Source organism: Triplophysa rosa, unplaced genomic scaffold (assembly GCF_024868665.1).
Source record: "Triplophysa rosa unplaced genomic scaffold, Trosa_1v2 scaffold23_ERROPOS4800000, whole genome shotgun sequence".
Classification (NCBI taxonomy): domain Eukaryota; kingdom Metazoa; phylum Chordata; class Actinopteri; order Cypriniformes; family Nemacheilidae; genus Triplophysa; species Triplophysa rosa.
The window spans coordinates 180,922-200,000 of NW_026634256.1; the positions used below are offsets into that span (position 1 = coordinate 180,922).

General features: G+C 38.1%; 1 protein-coding gene across 1 annotated transcript in view; it reads right to left on the minus strand.

The window, feature by feature from the left end:
* LOC130550120 (calcium/calmodulin-dependent protein kinase type II subunit alpha-like) overlaps positions 1-5,094 on the minus strand; it is a 105,074-nt gene extending 99,980 nt beyond the window's left edge. The window contains exons 1-2 of the mRNA XM_057327499.1: positions 4,839-5,094; positions 3,752-3,846 (exon numbers count right to left, since the gene is read on the minus strand). Coding sequence (XP_057183482.1) covers positions 3,752-3,846; positions 4,839-5,092 — 349 coding nt within the window. The 5' untranslated portion in view covers positions 5,093-5,094. The remainder of the gene's footprint in view (positions 1-3,751; positions 3,847-4,838) is intronic.
* Positions 5,095-19,079: the final 13,985 nt, after the last annotated feature.

A 19,079-nucleotide genomic window follows, 5' to 3' on the forward strand; every position in this document is an offset into this window, starting at 1 on the left:
CAGGCTAAAGTTAGCACCATTCCAAATCAACCACCCCACCTTTAAGCCTCATATCAAGATACCAAACTTAGACCCAAATGAACTAGGAAGCTATAGACCGATTTCAAATCTCCCTTAAAATACTAGAAAAAGTAGTGTCCACTACTTTACTCTACATTATTAGAAAACATGGAATTAGCTTCCATTGTTATGCAGATGATACTCAGCTCATCAGTACCAGATGATTCCTTACAGTTATCCAAATTGTACATCGAAGATATAAAACATTGGATGACTAGTAATTTCCTTCTTTTAAACTCTAATAAAACAGAAATATTACTTATCGGACCAAAGACACGTAAACAGAATATTTTGGATTATAACCTACAAATTGAAGGCTACACTGTTACTCCAACAAATACTGTTAAAGACCTAGGTGTTATATTAGACCGCAACCTGTCATTTGGAAATCACATCTCAAATGTCACAAAAACAGCCTTCTTCCACCTTAGAAATGTTGCCAAATTATGAAATATTTTATGTGTGGCTGACGCAGAGAAGCTTATTCATGCATTTGTGACCTCAAGACTTGACTACTGTAATGCACTACTTAGTGGTTGTCCTGCATCATCAATAAACAAACTACAGTTAGTTCAGAATGCAGCTGCCAGAGCTCTAACCAGGTCCAAAAAGTACGATCACATAACCCCAATTTTACCATCCCTTCACTGGTTACCCATTAAGTATCGTATTGACTTTAAAGTTCTTTTAATTACTTATAAAGCCCTAAATGGTTTAGCCCCTACCTACATAAAAGAGCGTCTATCTTATTACAAGCCATCACGCTCTCTAAGATCTCAAAACTCTTGCCGCCAGTCCAGAGTCTGCTCGCAAAATGGCCGCCACGCCAGAGCCTTCTGCTGTTATGAAAGCCATGCCAGAGCCTCCTACCATTAAGAAATCCATTCCTGAGCCTCGTCAATTCCATGAATCTGTTCCTGAATCTAGTCAAATCTGCGAATTCGCTCCAAAGCCTAGTCAAGTCCAAGACCCTGTACATGAACAAAGTCCAATCCATGAATCCGTTCAGTCCATTAGTTTGTTCCTGAATCTAGTCATGCCCTAGAGTCCGTTCCTGAGTAAAGTCTAGTTCATGAACTCGTTCCTGAGCCCATACCAGCCCAGTGCGTTCTGCCTAAACTACCAGGAACTACAACTATTCCGTCCAGACCACTATCTGCTTCATCGGTGCCATCTGATCATCAGTCAACTCCACCTGCTCTGCCTCTGCTCTGGTCGTCGCCCTCTGCTCTGCTACCACCACAATGGCCGCCTTCAACTCGGTCAGCTCTGCCTCTTCCTGCTCTGGTCGCCACTAAGCTGATGACTCCACCGTGGCCGCTGCCTCCAGTTCCATCAGCTCCGCCTCTGGCTCTGCTCCACGGCCCTGGTCCGCCTCTGCTCCACGGCCCTGGTCCGCCTCTGCTCCACGGCCCAGGCCCGCCACTGCCCAGGTCGCCTCTGCTCCACGGCCAAAAAGGGAGTGTTGACAGGTATGGTGGCCACAGAGCCCGGCAGACAAGGATTACACCATGCCCAATGATGAGGATTACCAGCCCAGTGTTTGTTACACCCTCCACTTGTGTGTCTCTTCGCAAAATGTTGCCCTCAGGTGGCTAGCCGAGGTGCCTCACTAATAATATTTTTTAGTGCATCACTAATAATAATAATAAAAACACTGGTTGAAATCAACAGTTTGTCATTTGACACTATTTTAGACTATACGTTAAGTCTAAAAAAGTCTTCAAAGTTACTTCAAAAGTTATTGAATTGAGTTGTTAAACTGAATTGCTGCAAGCATAAAATTAATTTGAATTTCATTGACTGGGGAAGCCTCCAGGACAATGCTACTGGCACGGGAGTTCGGGAGGCCTTGGAGATGGTCTGAGAGGCCATGATGCTGGAGTCAGGGAAGCTGGAGATGACAGGTGAGGGAGTGTAGAGGATAGTGGGAAACGTGGTCTGTGGGGAAAACACGGGAAACGAGAGGGAACCGTGACAATAACTTGGTAATAGATTGGTAATGATATATCCATCATAAAACTAATCCATACGCCTCCAAGGGGTCAACACATGTTCTGAAGCAGATTGATACGTTTTAGAGAGTCGAGTTCCAGCTGAAGGCTGACTGCCGACTCAAACGTATGACGTAAGCCGTATGCGATACACTACGAATATGGCTTATGTCATACATCCGGTCGGTTTTTTTATCGGTTTGGCAAGTGGCTAGCAATATAACAATTTATAATTATATGAATTTATAATAATGTTTAATTGTATATTGATTGTATTTAATAAACTATTTGTTAAAGGGGCCTAGTAACTGTCGCATTTAAGTATAGCTAAGTAACATTCTTCTCAGGGGCGGACTGAGACTAAAAAAAGTGGCCCTTGACTTTTTCGCCAAGAGCAGCCCCCACCACACGCCCCTCTATGTGTTGCAGAGGCTGCCCACATGAATTTATTTTGCTTGCTATTAGAAGTATTTTACACAACATGGACTCTATTCTTTGAGCCAAAAAAAGCATGGATGTGCAGTAATGTGTATTTATGTTGTTGCTATTGAAACTGTCTATAGATAGACAGACTCTCACCCTGTCAACACCGGATGCGTCGTGGAGCGATGCAATGCATAGGACAATAGAACCCATTATAATTAGAAATTTGGATTTGCACACACTGGATGTGGTTTGTCGTGTTGTGTGATACAACACGACAAACACATTAAGAACAAGGCATTTCGTCCTTGAATGAACAAAAACACACAAGATTATGTCAAAGCCTGTTATGTCAAGTATCAAGTATAAAGAGTTCATGTGTATAGGCATTCTCTCAGTCTTCCACATTACAGTTGAGTTACTTTGTTTTTTGACATTCTGGAAAGACTTTATTAAATGTAGAAATGCTGATTAAAGGTTAAACTATAGTTTAAGGTGCGTTTCCCAAAAGCATCTTTAGCCAACCATGGTCGCAAGTTCTGGCGTTCCAGCATAGTTCAACGATTCAAGTGTGTCCCGAAACCATCAAACAATTAATCGCAAGCAGCATTGCAAAGTTGCGTGGTTGGAACTACAGATCTAGAGCTGTGGTTAGAAGTATAGTTCCTTATTATTATGACATGTATATGCATCATGCTTTTGAGCAAAGTAAGCAAGCAACACGCAACGCAGTGCATTCTATATCCACCATTCTAAATATATACAAATTCAAAACATATAGTTTTTAAAAAGAAAAACTATAAGAAAAAAAGAAAAGAAAAGCACCGTTTTCTTTTTAAGTGCCTTTTTAAGTGCGCCTAAACCTATGTGCTTAGGACCCTTATGTGCTTAGGACCTATGTGCTTAGGAGGAGTGACATACCAATTGGTCCAGCATGGGAAGCAGGCACTCTAACAAGGAAGCTAAAGGCCACAGTCCCTAGCATCTGTCGCTAGAGCACTTCTTGAGGTCATGGAGCTCTCGTAAATATATAAATTCATAAATTCATTTCTAAACTTTGCGAATGGCACATCATGTTTGTGTCATTCCAGTCAAGGCAAATAAGTCACATATTTTGTAAACTGGTCACTTGGCTTTAGAGTTATTATTGATAGGTGAAGGATTAACTATAGATATGGTTTTGAGTCTATTCATGTTCATGTGAATCAATGTGGAAAATTGTCAAAAAGCATTATTGCATTTGAACTGTATGTAGGACTAAGACATTCACCTACCCCTAGTTGACAGCTTCTTTGTATTGATGATCTTCGCAGCGAACTCTTGCCCTGAAAGAACTTTCACACATCTTCGAACCACAGAAAAGGCTCCCCTAATAACCAGAAAAATACACACAAAAAAACAAGTCTATATGTTTAACATTAAAGTAGAGTACGGCCTTGCAAATATAACCACTAAGAAAAGAACCAGATTTAATATATTGAATTGCGCAATTTCTCAGTGCCGATATCGAATTGCCACCCACAAATGCAATTATGTAAGCAGTTTGGCTGCCCACAAACAGAAAAAGTAGTGTGTGTGTGCAGTAAAAGTGGTGTGTGTGGGAGTACTGCAGTGGGCACAAGGCCAGATTGAGTTAGATACCCATCTTTGTAGAAGTGTTACATGCTCTTAAATCAAGCAAACAAAGTATGCACTGCGATTCCACAGAAAAAAATTGTGTAGTGCAAAGTGGGCGGATGGCAAAAGAAAAGATTTTTTAAAAACTGCCTAGATATTACTGGTATACTGGTTTGTGTACATTTTTACACGTATAACCATCATCTTGACAATTTTACTTACCAACATTAATGAGATGTAATCTAGATCGTTTTATTTCATATTATCTTGTGGTGCAAAAATATAACTGTAAATAAATTATTCATTTCGTGTTCTGTACGACCATATTATTCCATTCCATGTTTAAATGAACAAATACTTCAAAGATAAAATCCACATTCCTGCAAAATTCTTGTTTTGAGCATTTACATAATCCAGTCAGTTTGTTACCAGCTACCAGTTTATTTCTAAGCATAAAATCATGTCAATGTAGATCTGTCCTGATGTTTAAAGTTCTCATGAATCACTCTTTATATCCTGCCGTGAACCTTACATCACATACATTTTAACAAAGTTAGTAAACACTTGCTTATCTATAATTTACAGTCTGATTATATTTAGTTAATTACATCAGGAAATAAATAAACATTTATTTATTTAAATAACATCCTGATATTTTGATATCATCTTTAAAAAACTGTGTAAAAATAAACTAAGAAAAAAAAATTAAATCTAATGACAGAACACATGAAAATTATTACTTACTTTCCTAGTTCTTCAAACAGCTGATATTCCTCTGTAAACCGTGTGCAGGTGATGGTCGCCATCCTGGATGTGTGTGTTTGCTTCAAATGATGATTGTTCTGCAACACAAATGTGTTTATATGTCTGGTCTGTAGAGAGAGTATGTTACTAGAAAAGTGTAGTTGAAATGATAAAGGAAGGATAGATATTTTGCTGGCTGCCTGCGACTGGCTGCTATATTCCATACACAGCACCCGTTGCCATGGCAGCTGCATCCCCCTCCTCACATGCTCACACACATGAAGCTACAGTATGAAGACACCCACACACTTTCAGTGTGCACCACACTGTTACCTCACAGCAGCCATATACTGTATATTGTATATACAGACATTTAAAATAGCTCACCAATAAAATGATGGCTACTGTAGCCTTTTATTTTTGCATTTAGTGCAGATCTGTACTCCTTAATTCAGCCATTTTTTACTTTTTAAAAATGCTCCTCAAACACTATGAATCAGAATAATTGCTTGTTGTTCTTTACTGCTGTTAGTAAAGATATTTAATTTAGCTGTGACTTTCCTCGTGAATCGACAGTGTCTTGTTCTTTCTTCCATCTACAGTATACAATAACAAGGAAAAATTAAGAAACAGGGTAGTAATAATCGAAGAATGAAAGGGCGCTCTATTTTCTTGCTTAAACAATAAGGCAATATTGCTGACCTGACGTTTCTTATGTCTGTCATACCTACATCTATAAACATGTTAAAAAGAAAGGCTCTGTTAAACATTCCAAATTGACTCTTACTTAGTCTGGCTTCTTGGAATGTTGTTTATATGTTTGATTAATAGTCTACCTACAAAATGATCCTCCTGACAAGCACATTACATGAACCATTAATGGTAAAATCAGAAATGTATATGTACCTATCATCATGAAGAGAGAATAAAAGAGTCTTTAGATGCAGCGGAGTGTAAACAAATTGTTAAGCTTATTTCTATTATTTTTATTATTTTATCGGAGGGTTAGTTGCTTGTGTAGTTTCCGGTGTGAGAGGACGCTGCTCTCCATCCGTGCATTAAACTGTTTGTTGTAATGTGTCTTTGATTCTGATGGTTTATCAGCTGATGTTGCTTGAGTGGTGACTCTGCTCCCTCTTGACCGTATGGTTATTTAACTATTTTTTGTATATACCTGCTGCTAATGACTAGATTTACTTAGATCACCCAGACATTATCATGCTAAAATACTCTGCCTTAGAATTTTTTCAGTGTAAAACAATCTGCACTTCTTGCTACATGTGTTTTGGATACATTGGCCCCCATTTATCAAATGATCGTAAGCCGGAAAACTGTGCGTGCTTGCTTCCATGCAAAACTATCAATATGGACGTGAGTGGTTGCTACGATCAAATCTCACGACAGGTCTCAGCTCGTGTATGCTGTGTTTATATAAGTTGTGTAAGTTTATATATAGATAACGTGAAGGTCCGTGTACTCTTTAACCTTTTGATAACTGAAAAAGAATAATGACAAATAGAAATATTACTTTTTTTTCATTTAGTAGGCAATAACAAATGTAAAAATAAATTCCAAAACGATTTCTTATTTTCATTACATTATTATTATTTAGGTTTATTTGAAAGGGACCATTTACAATTATAACATTAATGTTTCCATATCATGCATTGTACCGAATTTAGCCCACAGGCTATTTTCCATCCGCAATCCCTCTGCAGGTAAACAAATTTAAAACACACATATACATATACAATACACTAGAGCAATATAATATAGTTACTTATACACATCCCGTCAGAGCAAGAAAGAAAAAAAATCAAATGGTCACAAATTTGTGTTAATTTTAAATAAGATTTCAATTTTAATTTAAACAAATCAATAGATGTACACACCCTGATTTCTTCAGGTAAAATATTCCAATTGGTTAAGAGCTTTCACTGAGAAGGAAGATAGTCCAAAAGCACAGCGACGAAGTGCAATCACACAGTCACTAGTAGAAGACGACCTAGTGTGTCTAGATTGTAGAATGAAGGTGGACAAAGTTGCGAAATAGTGGGGGAGATATGTTTCTCTAGAATCCTACAATGGTGATAACAAGTAGGCTTCTGATCTAAAAATTGTAGATTTTGTTTAAAAAGAGAGTGCAGTGGTTTAATGACTGTCTCTTGACTCCAGCATGTTAAACAGTATGATAGATCAGAATAAACTGTAGCGTGCGTGAACGTTTTCGCTACACCCATTGGAAGACAATGTCTAATTTGCCTAATATTTTATGGTTCTCACCAGTTTCTTAACATGTTTCTTGTAGTTAAGATTTGAATCCAGCATCAAACCTAAATAATTTAGCTCTGTAACAGTTTCGATCTTCTCACCATTAATAAGAATGTCTGCACCGGAAAAACAAGCATTCATTTTAGAGAAAAACATAGCTTTTGTTTTACCCATATTCAAGCTGTAAGGCATGGCTGCTCTAACCACTGCGTAATCCTATCCATCATAGCGTTTAGCTTTCCAGCTACTAGCTCTGCTGTTTTTGCGTATGCAAAGATAACAGTGTCATCAGCATACATTTGCACCTGCATCCCTTCACACTGTTGTGGGATATCGTTAATATACAAGCTAAATAATAAGGGTCCCAATAGGTCCCCCTTGGGGAACACCCATTGTGCAATTTAAATTAGAGAGATCCATGTTAAAGCTGTCAATGAAAGGTTAAACTTAGACAATTTAGAAATGAGGACCTTGTGATTTACAGTATAGAAGGCTTTACGCAAGTCTAGAAACACAGCACCAATTATCAAGCCTGAGTTTTATTTGTAAAATTGTAAAATAGTTGTTTCAATAGAATGATTTGCTCTGAAACCAAATTGCATATAGTGTAATCCAGTCTTTGCTGAGTTGAGATAAAATGCAAGTTGTTCAAGAAACATCTTTTCCATAACTTTGGATACCACTGGCAGAATGCTGATAGGTCTATAATTGCTAACCTCCGAACTGTCCCCAGATTTAAAAATGGGCGAATCAATAGATTGCTTCCATGCAGTAGGAAAGACTGTATTTAAAAGATAAATTGATTAGATGAGAGATAACAGGAGCTAATATGCCATTATGAGTTTTAAGAAATTTGGTATTAATTTGATAAATATCTCTACAATTAGAATCAATTTAACAATTTAACATTAATAAAGTATTTTCTTTTCTAGCCTAATTATATGAACATTTAATTGTTTAAAATTACAATGTTAACAGGTGCTTTGGTGTAAAAAAACTGATGTGATTTTAGGCTACTTCTAAGATAATTTATGACAATTAAAATACACAAGTAAAAGTAAAACATTAAAAACTACGATAATCAATAAAATTACAAGCAATGGGTAAGTTCAGTGCCGATCCTAAGAAAGAAAAATTTACATGTCAAAATGTGATTTTTTTTTTGAATTAATTCTTCTTACTGTCAGTTTAATGTTTTTTTTTGTCTTTCAGTCTTTATTCATTTAAGTGTGTTAATTGATTTTTTTTCTTATAGTTTACAGTTATGTTCATATCTAGTTTGAACTATTATGACATGGGCCCTTCAAAAAGGTTTGCTTAGTGCCCTTAATTAGGATCCTTGATATACGCAGGTTGCGTAGGGCCTCTAAACCACCAGGGAGCCCCTTGAGTACCGAATCAAAAACACTATTGTAAACAATTATGAAGCTATTTTTATAACTTGGGGATTCAACTTTAGAGGCATCATTTGGAAATTTACTTTTTAGTACTTTATTTATTGAATTACTGTGACATTGACATGCCCGTGATGTGCTTATGTGCCTTTACATATGGCCATGGTTTCAAACGGAGCCATCTGTCTGGAGCGAAAAAAGGAAACAAAGCGAGAGGCATGTGTTTTTGTACTATTTTAAACTCTTATTTTGTTTTTGCAAAATTATGCAAGAACATATTTACAAATTCAGCATTTGAACACTGGTATAAATTTGCTTGACGTTGGATGTTTGATATTCGTGAATTTATTATTTATTCTTGTTTATAAAACCCTAATTCTACTAGTAGGATATAGTAAATATCATGTATGTAAATATTGATTGGGTTTTGTTATTTAATATACCATTAAAATTCTGTGTGACAAAAGATTTATTTTATGTTACATAGAGAGCTTTGCAGCTAATGAAGAAAAGTATTATTTACAATCATGACGAGATTATACAAACAATCATGACGAGACCCGCCAATCTGTAACCATGGAAACGGAAACTATATCCACTATTGGATTGGCATAATGTATATATCGTCGCTGTCGGGCGGAAACCTCCTATGTCCAAATTTGGTCAATTTCATATTTTTTCACAAATCGATGCTATTGGTCAGTCCCCATGTGGGTCTGTTGTTTTTACAAATTACTAACCTAAATAATTTAATCTAAAGTGTTGAAAATAGCTTGAGAGCAAATCTCTTAACTCCATTGGACACTTCAACTGTCTGAGAAGTCTCGTAACTCAACCTCTTCTTCACTCCACGGGAGCTTCTCGGCATTACGTCTCCTGATTGAAAGTTTTTTAGACAATAACGAGTGAAAATAGTTAGGTTAGATACGCTCTCAGGCATCCTGTCAGTTGGTAATACCTAGAATTTCAAAATCAAGTGCAGGTGGTAGATCCTTTTCCTATCTAGTGCCTAAACTTTGGAATAGTCTTCCCTGCACTGTCCGGGAGGCAGACACACTCTGTCAGTTTAAATCTAGACTAAAGACGCATCTTTTTAATCTTGCATACACTACTCTTCCATAATATAAATCCTCTGAGGGTTTAGGCTGCATTAGTTAGATCAACCGGAACCAAAAGCACAACTGATGTACTTGTTGCATCAAAGAGTTCAGAACAGTACTCTACTCTCAGCCAGTCTTGTCTCATTGTTCCAAGGTTACCACAGCGAGCAGGATGCAGTTCATGGCCTGACCTGATGGTAGAGCGGAGAATGGGAAGCGGTGACCTGACAAGAGCTGAGATGATAGAGCTGGATAAAGAAGGACGCGGTCACCTGACACGTCTTCACCACAAAATTTCAAATGCTATTAGATTATTAATGATAATTTTAAACTATAATTTAACCTTATTAGTAAGTTTATTTAGCCTAGTGCAAGCTCTCTGGAGCTTGTGCAGAGGCAGCAGCTTTTGCCAGAGGGGAACTGGAATCCCCTGGTTGGGCCTGGGTTCTCCTGAGGTTTTTTTTTCTCGCCACCATTTGCATACTGTTTTTTGCCTGGCCGGGGGGGCTGCTTTAGAATTTAAAGTTTTACTTAATTAATATTGCATATAGGAATTTATAGTCTGTTATATTTGACCTGTGCTTCTCTCTCCTTTATCTTAAATGTGTGCTCTCACTGAGCATGTGTGCGTGAGTGCGTGTCTGTGTGTGTGTGCATACTTGTCTGTGTCCGTGTCTGTGTGCGTACTTGTCTGTGTCCATGTGTGTGTGTGTGTGTGTGTGTGTGTGTGTCTATGTCTATGTGTGTTAGTACGTGTGCATATTGTGTGGAGTGTTTTGTATGTGGGTATGTCTGTCTTCTGTGTTTTCAACTTTTTCTTGTTTTTGCAGGTACAACTTTAATTGTTTTGCTTATAGTCAATATGTCTTATGTACAGCTGCTTTGTAACAATGAAAATTGTAAAAAGCGCTATATAAATAAAGTTGAGTTGAGTTGAGATGAGATACATTTGAGTAGGTCTGTTTTGTTAAAAATTGATAGCTGTAATGCTTCGGTGCAGAAGGAAGCCCGTGAGCCACGAAGGTAAATTTGCGAGCAGATTCGGCTAATTTCCGCCTATTAGACAGCCTAGTCAGCTCATCGTTTTTTTATTACATCACTTATAGTTCTTAAACCTTTAAAATAGAGTTTAGGAAGATGTATGTAACCACAGTCGTTAGCTTTGGTTAACGATTGAAGCCTTTTCTCTTGTCAAGAGGCTCAACGCGACCGCCGACTTTACTTGCGTGCAGATTAATTTCCGCCTATATGAGACAGCCTGTTTAACGTTTTATTTTGGTATTGCATCACTCATAGCTCTAAAGTTTAAAATAGAGTTTAGGAAGATGTATGTAACCACAATCATTAGCTTTCATTAGCTCTTAAAGCCTCGTCTCTTGTCAAAAGGCTCAACGCGACCGCAGACTTTGATGAACACTGCTGGCAGCAGCGAAGTCTGTGTCCGTACCATTCTTATCAATGACAGCGTAATCTCGTATCTCCCTGCTCCCAAGTTATAAACCTTGTATCTCCGATTAAACATGGTTTTGGGGAAATGTTGTGTTAATGTTGGAACACAACAGTATATGATAGCAATATAAGGTATAATACCAACTTTAACGATACAATGTTTAATAACTCAAAAAATATGCAGTTTTTTTAACTTCCTGAAAAATAATGGTTTTGGAGATACGAGGATTTCGCCCGACAGCGACGATATGAAGGTTGAGTCTTTTCAAAATTACAGCCATATAATAGCCTACAATTTACATATACAGTATTAACAAGCCTGTTTGAGTACATGCGTTCATATATAGCCCTATGTACAAAAAATAAACTTTATTACAGGAATTAATCAGATTATTAAATAATTTGCAAATAAACCACACCTTAATGTGATGGAAAAATGAAGGAAGGGATGAATAGACAGGCGTTCACATTGCCTACTGTCTTTGTCATTAACATAATCATGTAGTAGACGCTTTTATCCGAAGCAAATTCAATACTGAAACGATTCATTCAAAGTGGAAATATGACATTTGCTGAGATAGATACAAAGTTTTAACAGTTGTTACACACACACATAGTTTGGACAGCCAATGTGTTTTTATTAGGTTCAAACAATGCAGTTTGTCACAGAAACAATGTTGACCATAATGAAAAACCATAAGTCATGACCAAAATTTGAGAAATATAAGACAAATTTAACTATGCCAGCACTTGCGCATCAAAAACAACTTCAAAACAACTTAATCAAAAATGACTTTCTATTAAAGTTGACCTTGCGCTAAATTTAACAGCCAGTTGGTTGGGCACCACTTGTAAATCTCTCTCGAGTCTTTTCTTAAAGTGGAAATGAACCATCCAGACAAGTTAACAATATTTATTAAATAGGTTTCCACTTCAATCAAAAATGATATAGTAAACCAGATTAGTGTGACCATTTAAAAGAAAAAAGGATGCCTTTGTATAGGTTTTGTAGCAAGGGTGCCGCCATCTTGCAGTACCGCTGACAGCTCTCCTGATTTGCCAAGTGGTTGATGTCCTTAGGGCAACATCATGTTGACCCTGGGACAACATTTAAATCAACCAATCAGATTTCAGAAATAAATTTACAGTTTATTTTAAGTTTAATCTTCCAAACAGGATTAGGTGCTTCTAGACCAGGGGTCACTAACTAGCGGACTCCGGTCCGAATGCGGACTGCGAGATGCGTCCGTCCGGACCTCAAAGGCTTTTGATATTAAAAAAAAAATGAACGCCTAACATTATTTTCTAATGCAATCAAATTTATACCAGGCACATCAAGGTCCGCTCAGTAGCAGTTTGGGTCCTACGGCACCACGGACAGTTAATATATGCACACTGTCGCTAGTTCAGACATCGTAGAGTGAAGAGAGTCGAGACAGACTTGCTGCACAGCGCGCAGACAGATGTAACAGTCAGTGACTGAAAAACAATGTCCTTTTCAAAAGTTAGATAAGTTGACGCCGAAAACCATGTTTACACGGGTCCTCCCTCACTCACTTACCACCCAACAACCAGCATATGAATGTTCACTAAGAATACAGTGGATCTTAGGAAAACATAAAAAGCCCTTTACTGATGGGAAAAAAGTAAAAGAGTGCATGGAGGCTTCTGTGAAACACTTTTAGAAGGAAAATAAAGACATGAACTAAAAGAAAATATTAAACAAACCCCCCTTTCAGCTGCAACAGCCACAAGAAGAGCTGAAATGTTATCAGAGGATGATCAGTCACAACTTGATGCTGCTATTTGTTAATCTCAGTTCAGCAGAAAACAACACTTCAGTTTTCTTTTAAAGTTGTTAATGTCTAAATGAATGTATGTTCAGTGCAGGTTTAGAGGTTAGGGCATTTTGCACATGTTCCTTCATTATATTGTTGTCAGACGTCGTTATGCCATCGTATAGATATAAAAAAATAACATTATTCATATTTTAGGTATTTAATTGTCCGGACCTCAGCTGGTAAGGACGTTTACTGGACCTCAAGCAATTTTAGTTGAAGACTCCTGTTCTAGACCATTGTTATTCACTTATCATTTCCCTCTGAGTTTAGGGGTAAATTATGGTTAGGGTTGGGGTTTGGTGTGGGTTTAGGTTTTATTTATAAAAATGTTGTCCTTAGGTCATCAAAATATGTTGCCCTGAGGACATCAACCACTTGGCAAAATCAGGTCGAGCTACCGCGGACCTCACCGGGTTGGGTTGCCTTCCCTGCGTTCATGAGACACAACGGGAGAGACACTGTTAAATACAGGACAGTGGAGGACATATAGGGAAAGATAACAGTCGAGACCGTGAAACATGGAAACTGTAAAGCCATGGTATTATCAGAGAAAATATTTACAGTTAGAAAACAAGAAATTAATAAAGGGGTGTTATTGTCTGTTATTGTAAGTTTACCAACCTAGACATATTTGAATAAATGCATTAAATTACACATTTAAATGCATTACTTAAGGAAGCGAAATACTGAATACTAAGTTAAAAACTTAATTCACGTGCTCATACAGCATACAGACGCACACGGACTAGAGCACTACCGTTGCTCCTATAAAAATGAGTTTGTGTTAATACAAAGGACAGCGGCACTGAAAGAGCCCTCGGATAGGCACTGAGCAGCAGAGCATGTGTGCAGATCAGAGAGGTGTGTCACTCGGTCTGCGCGGTTACATGGAGCACACATGAAGGAAGCGAATAGACTCGATGCATTGTCACTTCCGCGTTTACGCTCAGGGTGCGAGAAAACATCTGCTGCCCGACCGGAAGCCATTCACCTCTACCTAGAGCTGTGAACATGACAGAGGAGAATATGAATATTTGTACTCGCTGCTTACATAAAGTTCACCGGATTACAATAAACAATGTGCGTCAGCATTGTGACAGCTGCCGCTCTGTCAAGTAAAATGGAGAAGTACTCTAAACTAAACGTTTAAAAATACATGGACAGCTTGGATGCTATTGCTATTAGCATGTAGCACGCAAGGTTAAGGCTGGATGACACTGATTGACATCATCTTTACACAGAGTTTATCAAGAATTATGATGAATTCAGAGAAGCCATAAAGTTTAGGAGCAGGACACACCAAAGGATAGCTGTGACCTTAAGCTACAATTTATTGTTTAAATTTTGTGTAGTTTTCCAAGGATCACAGACAAAGTCGTACTGTTAACCACAAGAAATATGAGAAATGGTTAAGAGGGATAACATAAGAACAGAGACATCTTTTGAAATATTAGTGAGCATTTATACTGTGTAATGTGAAAAATTCATATAGACCATTCATTTTAATCATTTTAAATATTAAAATATTTTACTTTACAATATTCCAATATAAAACCTTATTCCTCTCTGAAGATGGCGCCGGTGTGTTTGGCATGCCGTCTGTCGTTGTCAGCGATGTCAGCGCTTTTTGCTATTTTACATTGCTACTTGCTTCAAAATGCTCATCTACTCTGATTTATGATCGCCAGATGCTTTTGGATATCAGAAATTGTCTCTCGGACACTTACTTGTCGGACTCCATACATTCTATGCAAAAATCACAGGTGTATTCAACGAACACTGTCTGGGATGTCCCAGAGTACCTGCGCCGGTGGCCTCTTGACGTGTCCCGAAGAAAACGCCGGAGGAGACGAGGGAAACGAGGAGGAATTGCCTTTAGGCTTAAGGCAGCCTGGCTTTAAGGAAATCTTCCTTTCTCTGCTGCCCAGGAGTGTAATTGAGGCTGTGGCTGATTTGCTATGTGGCTCCCACTGGATTCATCCAGTCGCTGGCTTCGGCCTATCCCATGCTCGGAGGCCCAGGCGCGATATACGGACTGCGGCCGCTGGATTTACCGGTGTTGTACCGAAATTCAACTCCCCGTGAGATTACGACTCCCCTACTGCTGCTTTGTGATTGGTCCCTATCTCTAAATCCTGCCCCCACACCTAATCCTAACCCTAACCTTCGTAGGGGAAAACAGGGGAGTCGTAATCTCACGGGGAGTAGGATTTTGACACAACACCGGCTCCCAGTTTACAGATTATCCATTCAGGCTGTCCTTTGCCTACGACTCCCCGGCTTCATCTCCGGTCTCATCAAAGTGTTCGGTCTCATACTGGTGTTGACTATACAAACTTTTCATTCCTACAGCGTGAGGCGAATTGCAGTGCTGCCGTGTCTACAAGCCCTTTAACTGCCGCGCTATTCAATGCGCATTCAGTGAACAATAAACCCTTGCTTCTGTCGGATTTGATCATGGACAATAAACTGGATTTGCTGTTTCTCACGGAAACTTGGCACAAACAGGATGATGGTCTGCTTTTTAATCAACTGTCACCAGCGGGCTTTGGACTTTTTGATGTTTCACGGACTTCTGGCAGAGGTGGTGGAATTATAGTGGTCTACAAATTGCAATACAGCATATATCCGGTATCTGTTCCTCTATTTAAATCAATTGAATGTCTGGTCTTAAGTATATCTGCGCATCGTGTAGCACCTCATACTGCTATGGTTACTATTTATAGACCTCCAAAACCAAATGGGAACTGTTTGTCTGAATTTGCTGATCTTCTGTCCATATTATCAGCCAAATTTATGAGCTTTATGATTCCAGGTGATTTTAACTTACATGTAGATCAGAACACCTGTGCAATGTCTAGGGTTGGGAATCGTTTCAATTTTATCGATTCCGATTCCAACTCTGATTCTGCTTATCGATTTCGATTCTTATCGATTCCCAGTTTCGATTCCACAGTTGAAGTAAAACATTTAGATATCTACCTGATTGGTCATTTAGCCTGCTTATTGACTTGTTTGCAATATATATATATATATATATATATATATATATATATATATTTATGAGCACCGTTTTGTGTATATTTACACATAGAAACACACCTTTTCTGATTTATTACACATTTGTTTATCATAGTTGAACACATCATGGTTAAACTGCAGTTACTATAATGCAACTATGGTTAATTTGTGATTCCTGTGCTTTAATGCAAATTCTATAGCAAACTATGCTTACTATAGTAAAAAATATGATAATTTTCATAAGGGCTTTTATTGAGATATCAGCAGATCATGCAACGCATGTACTTTTCTGAAAATATGCACACAGGAATTGATAAGAGGAATTCAAATTTTAATCTCAAGTATCCGATTCCTATTCCTTTCGATTCCGATCCGATTCCTAGCCTTTCCATTCCGATTCCAAATTGGAATTGATTTTCGATTCCCAACCCTAGCTATGTCTAAGGATTTTCTATCTCTTTTAGACTGTTTTAATCTTTCAGTTGTAAATACCCACTCACTGTAAAGGCCATACGCTGGATTTAGTTATTGCAAATGACTCGTTTTTCTCTAATTCTCAATTATGGATGTAGGTCTTTCAGACCATTCAGCTATCTTCTTGATATTAGATTGTTCAGACTAGTAGAAAGCCCACTCGTACTATCACATTTCGTTAATGGCAACGATTGATCATGCTGTTTTTTTGAACCTCAGCTCCGCCAAAAAGAATTCTTAATGCAATTGTTGTTTTGTTCAATTTTGCCAACTCAAATATTTCATCTTAAAAATTATCCTAATTTATAAAATTTAAAATAATTTTATATTCTTTTGTTATTATAATAATGTCAAATCATTCAAATCTTGCTTCCTTCCTGATACTTCACGGATTAAGCTCTGTCTAGGAAGTATAACTGTCACATTAGAGCATGAGTGAGTTTGGCATTTCATGGGTGACGTCTTAATGCAATATATCAAAGACAAGGAACGCATGTAATTAATTCCAATGATAAGGCAATGGTTTCCATGATACCAGCCCAAGAAACAAAACCAACTGTTGTGGAAAAATATCAGTCTTGTAGTTCAAAAAATCTCTCAGACAAAGAAGGTCCGGGTGTCAAGGGGTTAACTTTATTTGCTCGAGTCAAACAAAGTGAGATGTTCCAAGTCATCTAAAAACCAAGTGTTTTCAGTCTACAGTTATAGTAAAATGTCTGAAAGGTGGTCCTTTCTAAAACCAATCAGGTAGATTCCCGTTATCTCTTATTTTTATTAACCAATTGTTATTTTCTGCCACCAATATATCCCAGGCAACAAGGTGCGTATTTATTCGTGGTAGGCTGGCTATTACCTAATTTTTAAAATATATTTTTATATATCCTCGCCCACCACAATTATGTAATGGTCATCATGACCTGTTTCCCCTTCTTCACCTCCTGTGGTAAAACTGTGGCCTTGCTCAATGTAGATTATAGTCATAGTAACGGGGCGGAACATGCCCAGATTTGGTCATACTGTAGGGTTGGGGCCGGAAAAAGTCCCCAGATTTCATAAACACTGCCAGACATCAAAAACACAGCTGTGCAGGGTGCTTTTCAGAATCTCATACAAATGTGTTTAAAACGAAGAGCAATACATAGTGAATAATGATCAAAAACATAAAGACAGATCAAAAACATAAAGACATATCATGAAATTCCTCCATATATTCCCCCCTTTGGGGCCCCATACCTTTGGGGCCCCACACCTCCTCATCTTCTGTGATAACTGTTATCACAGTTATTGGCGAAATACCATAACCTCAGGAGACTATAACTAACAGGAATAAAATATGTGTATCATAATTTATATGGTATACAAGTGCTTAAAAATATAACGTATAGTGTGCAATTTATCATTGGTGCCCAAAACTTTTAAATTGTCGTATTACTTAATTGTCAGCAAGCTAGATAAGTAAAAAGCCTTTCTCATCTTATATTAGTTATCTCGTACCACGGATAACTTCTGATTTTACACCTCTCAATGTTTCTCAGGTCCAAAGACCATATTACTCCACATTGGCAACAGAATCATTGTAATTGTTATCTGGTACTGTGTACATTACCATCTGATATCAATTAATATCATTATATTCAACTAAATGCACATTAGTAAGAGAATCTGTAACAGCACACACATTACCATCAACAACAAGTTGCTCATTTTTGCAAAAATATATTTCTTAATCCAGTACCAATTAAAAGTCTCTGATTCAACCCCTTTTTTTTATCAAAGTCCCAGTTAGCAAAGTGATTTTTTATTCCTTTGTAGATGATATGTCCATCAACGTCATTCTCTGGAATGCACATGCAGCTGGTTTCTTCCACTGTGGCACAAACTTCACCCTGTGCTGCTGTTAGCTGCTCCACGGTTCTGCAGCCATTTAAATGTAATCCTTGTAGTTCTTCTTTGATGCTCTCCATCATGATCCTCATGGCATTCATAAACGAAATCACTTCATATCTGGTGATTTCCACTTCATGCATCGATGATGCTACACCCAGAGCAGGGCTAAATACTTTTGACTGTTTTTCAGCCAATGTCCTTACACGATGATTTTTCAGCACAGGGCTGTCCTGTAGAAAGTGAAACAATCCTCTTCTTGGCTTTCTCCGCAGCGCACATGATGGATGTGGTATGATGATAGCTCCTCCATGTCTTTGAAGTAGGGCACACTGCCCAGTCCAGTTTCTTGGCAGGGATAAGTATATCTGATATTCACACAGCCAGTGATCGTCTTCCACTACTCCTGTGCACTTTTATCAGAAACATGTACTGTGCACATCTGCATTTGGGTCTTTATCTTTGTGGGTCAGATTGATACAGACTGCAGTATTCCTTCAGTCGTCTCAGCCCGCAAACATCCTAGGCAGCACTTCCATGCCATGAAATTAGTGTCTTTCTCCTCGTAGATCGTAGAACATTACTTTTCTTGGCATCTTTCCCAAATGGTTGGTTCCTGCTGTCCTGCTGTGTCATTGTCTTTAAACATTGCTGCTGCTACAGCAAATAAATTCATTTTGAATGAATTACGGTGGTCTTGATGTGGCCACCAGTCCCCTCCTGTGACATTGTCAGGGAACTGAGCACACACATAACAGTTCTTTCAGTCATATATCCTTATCCATGCATCTGCAAGCACGTTGATAT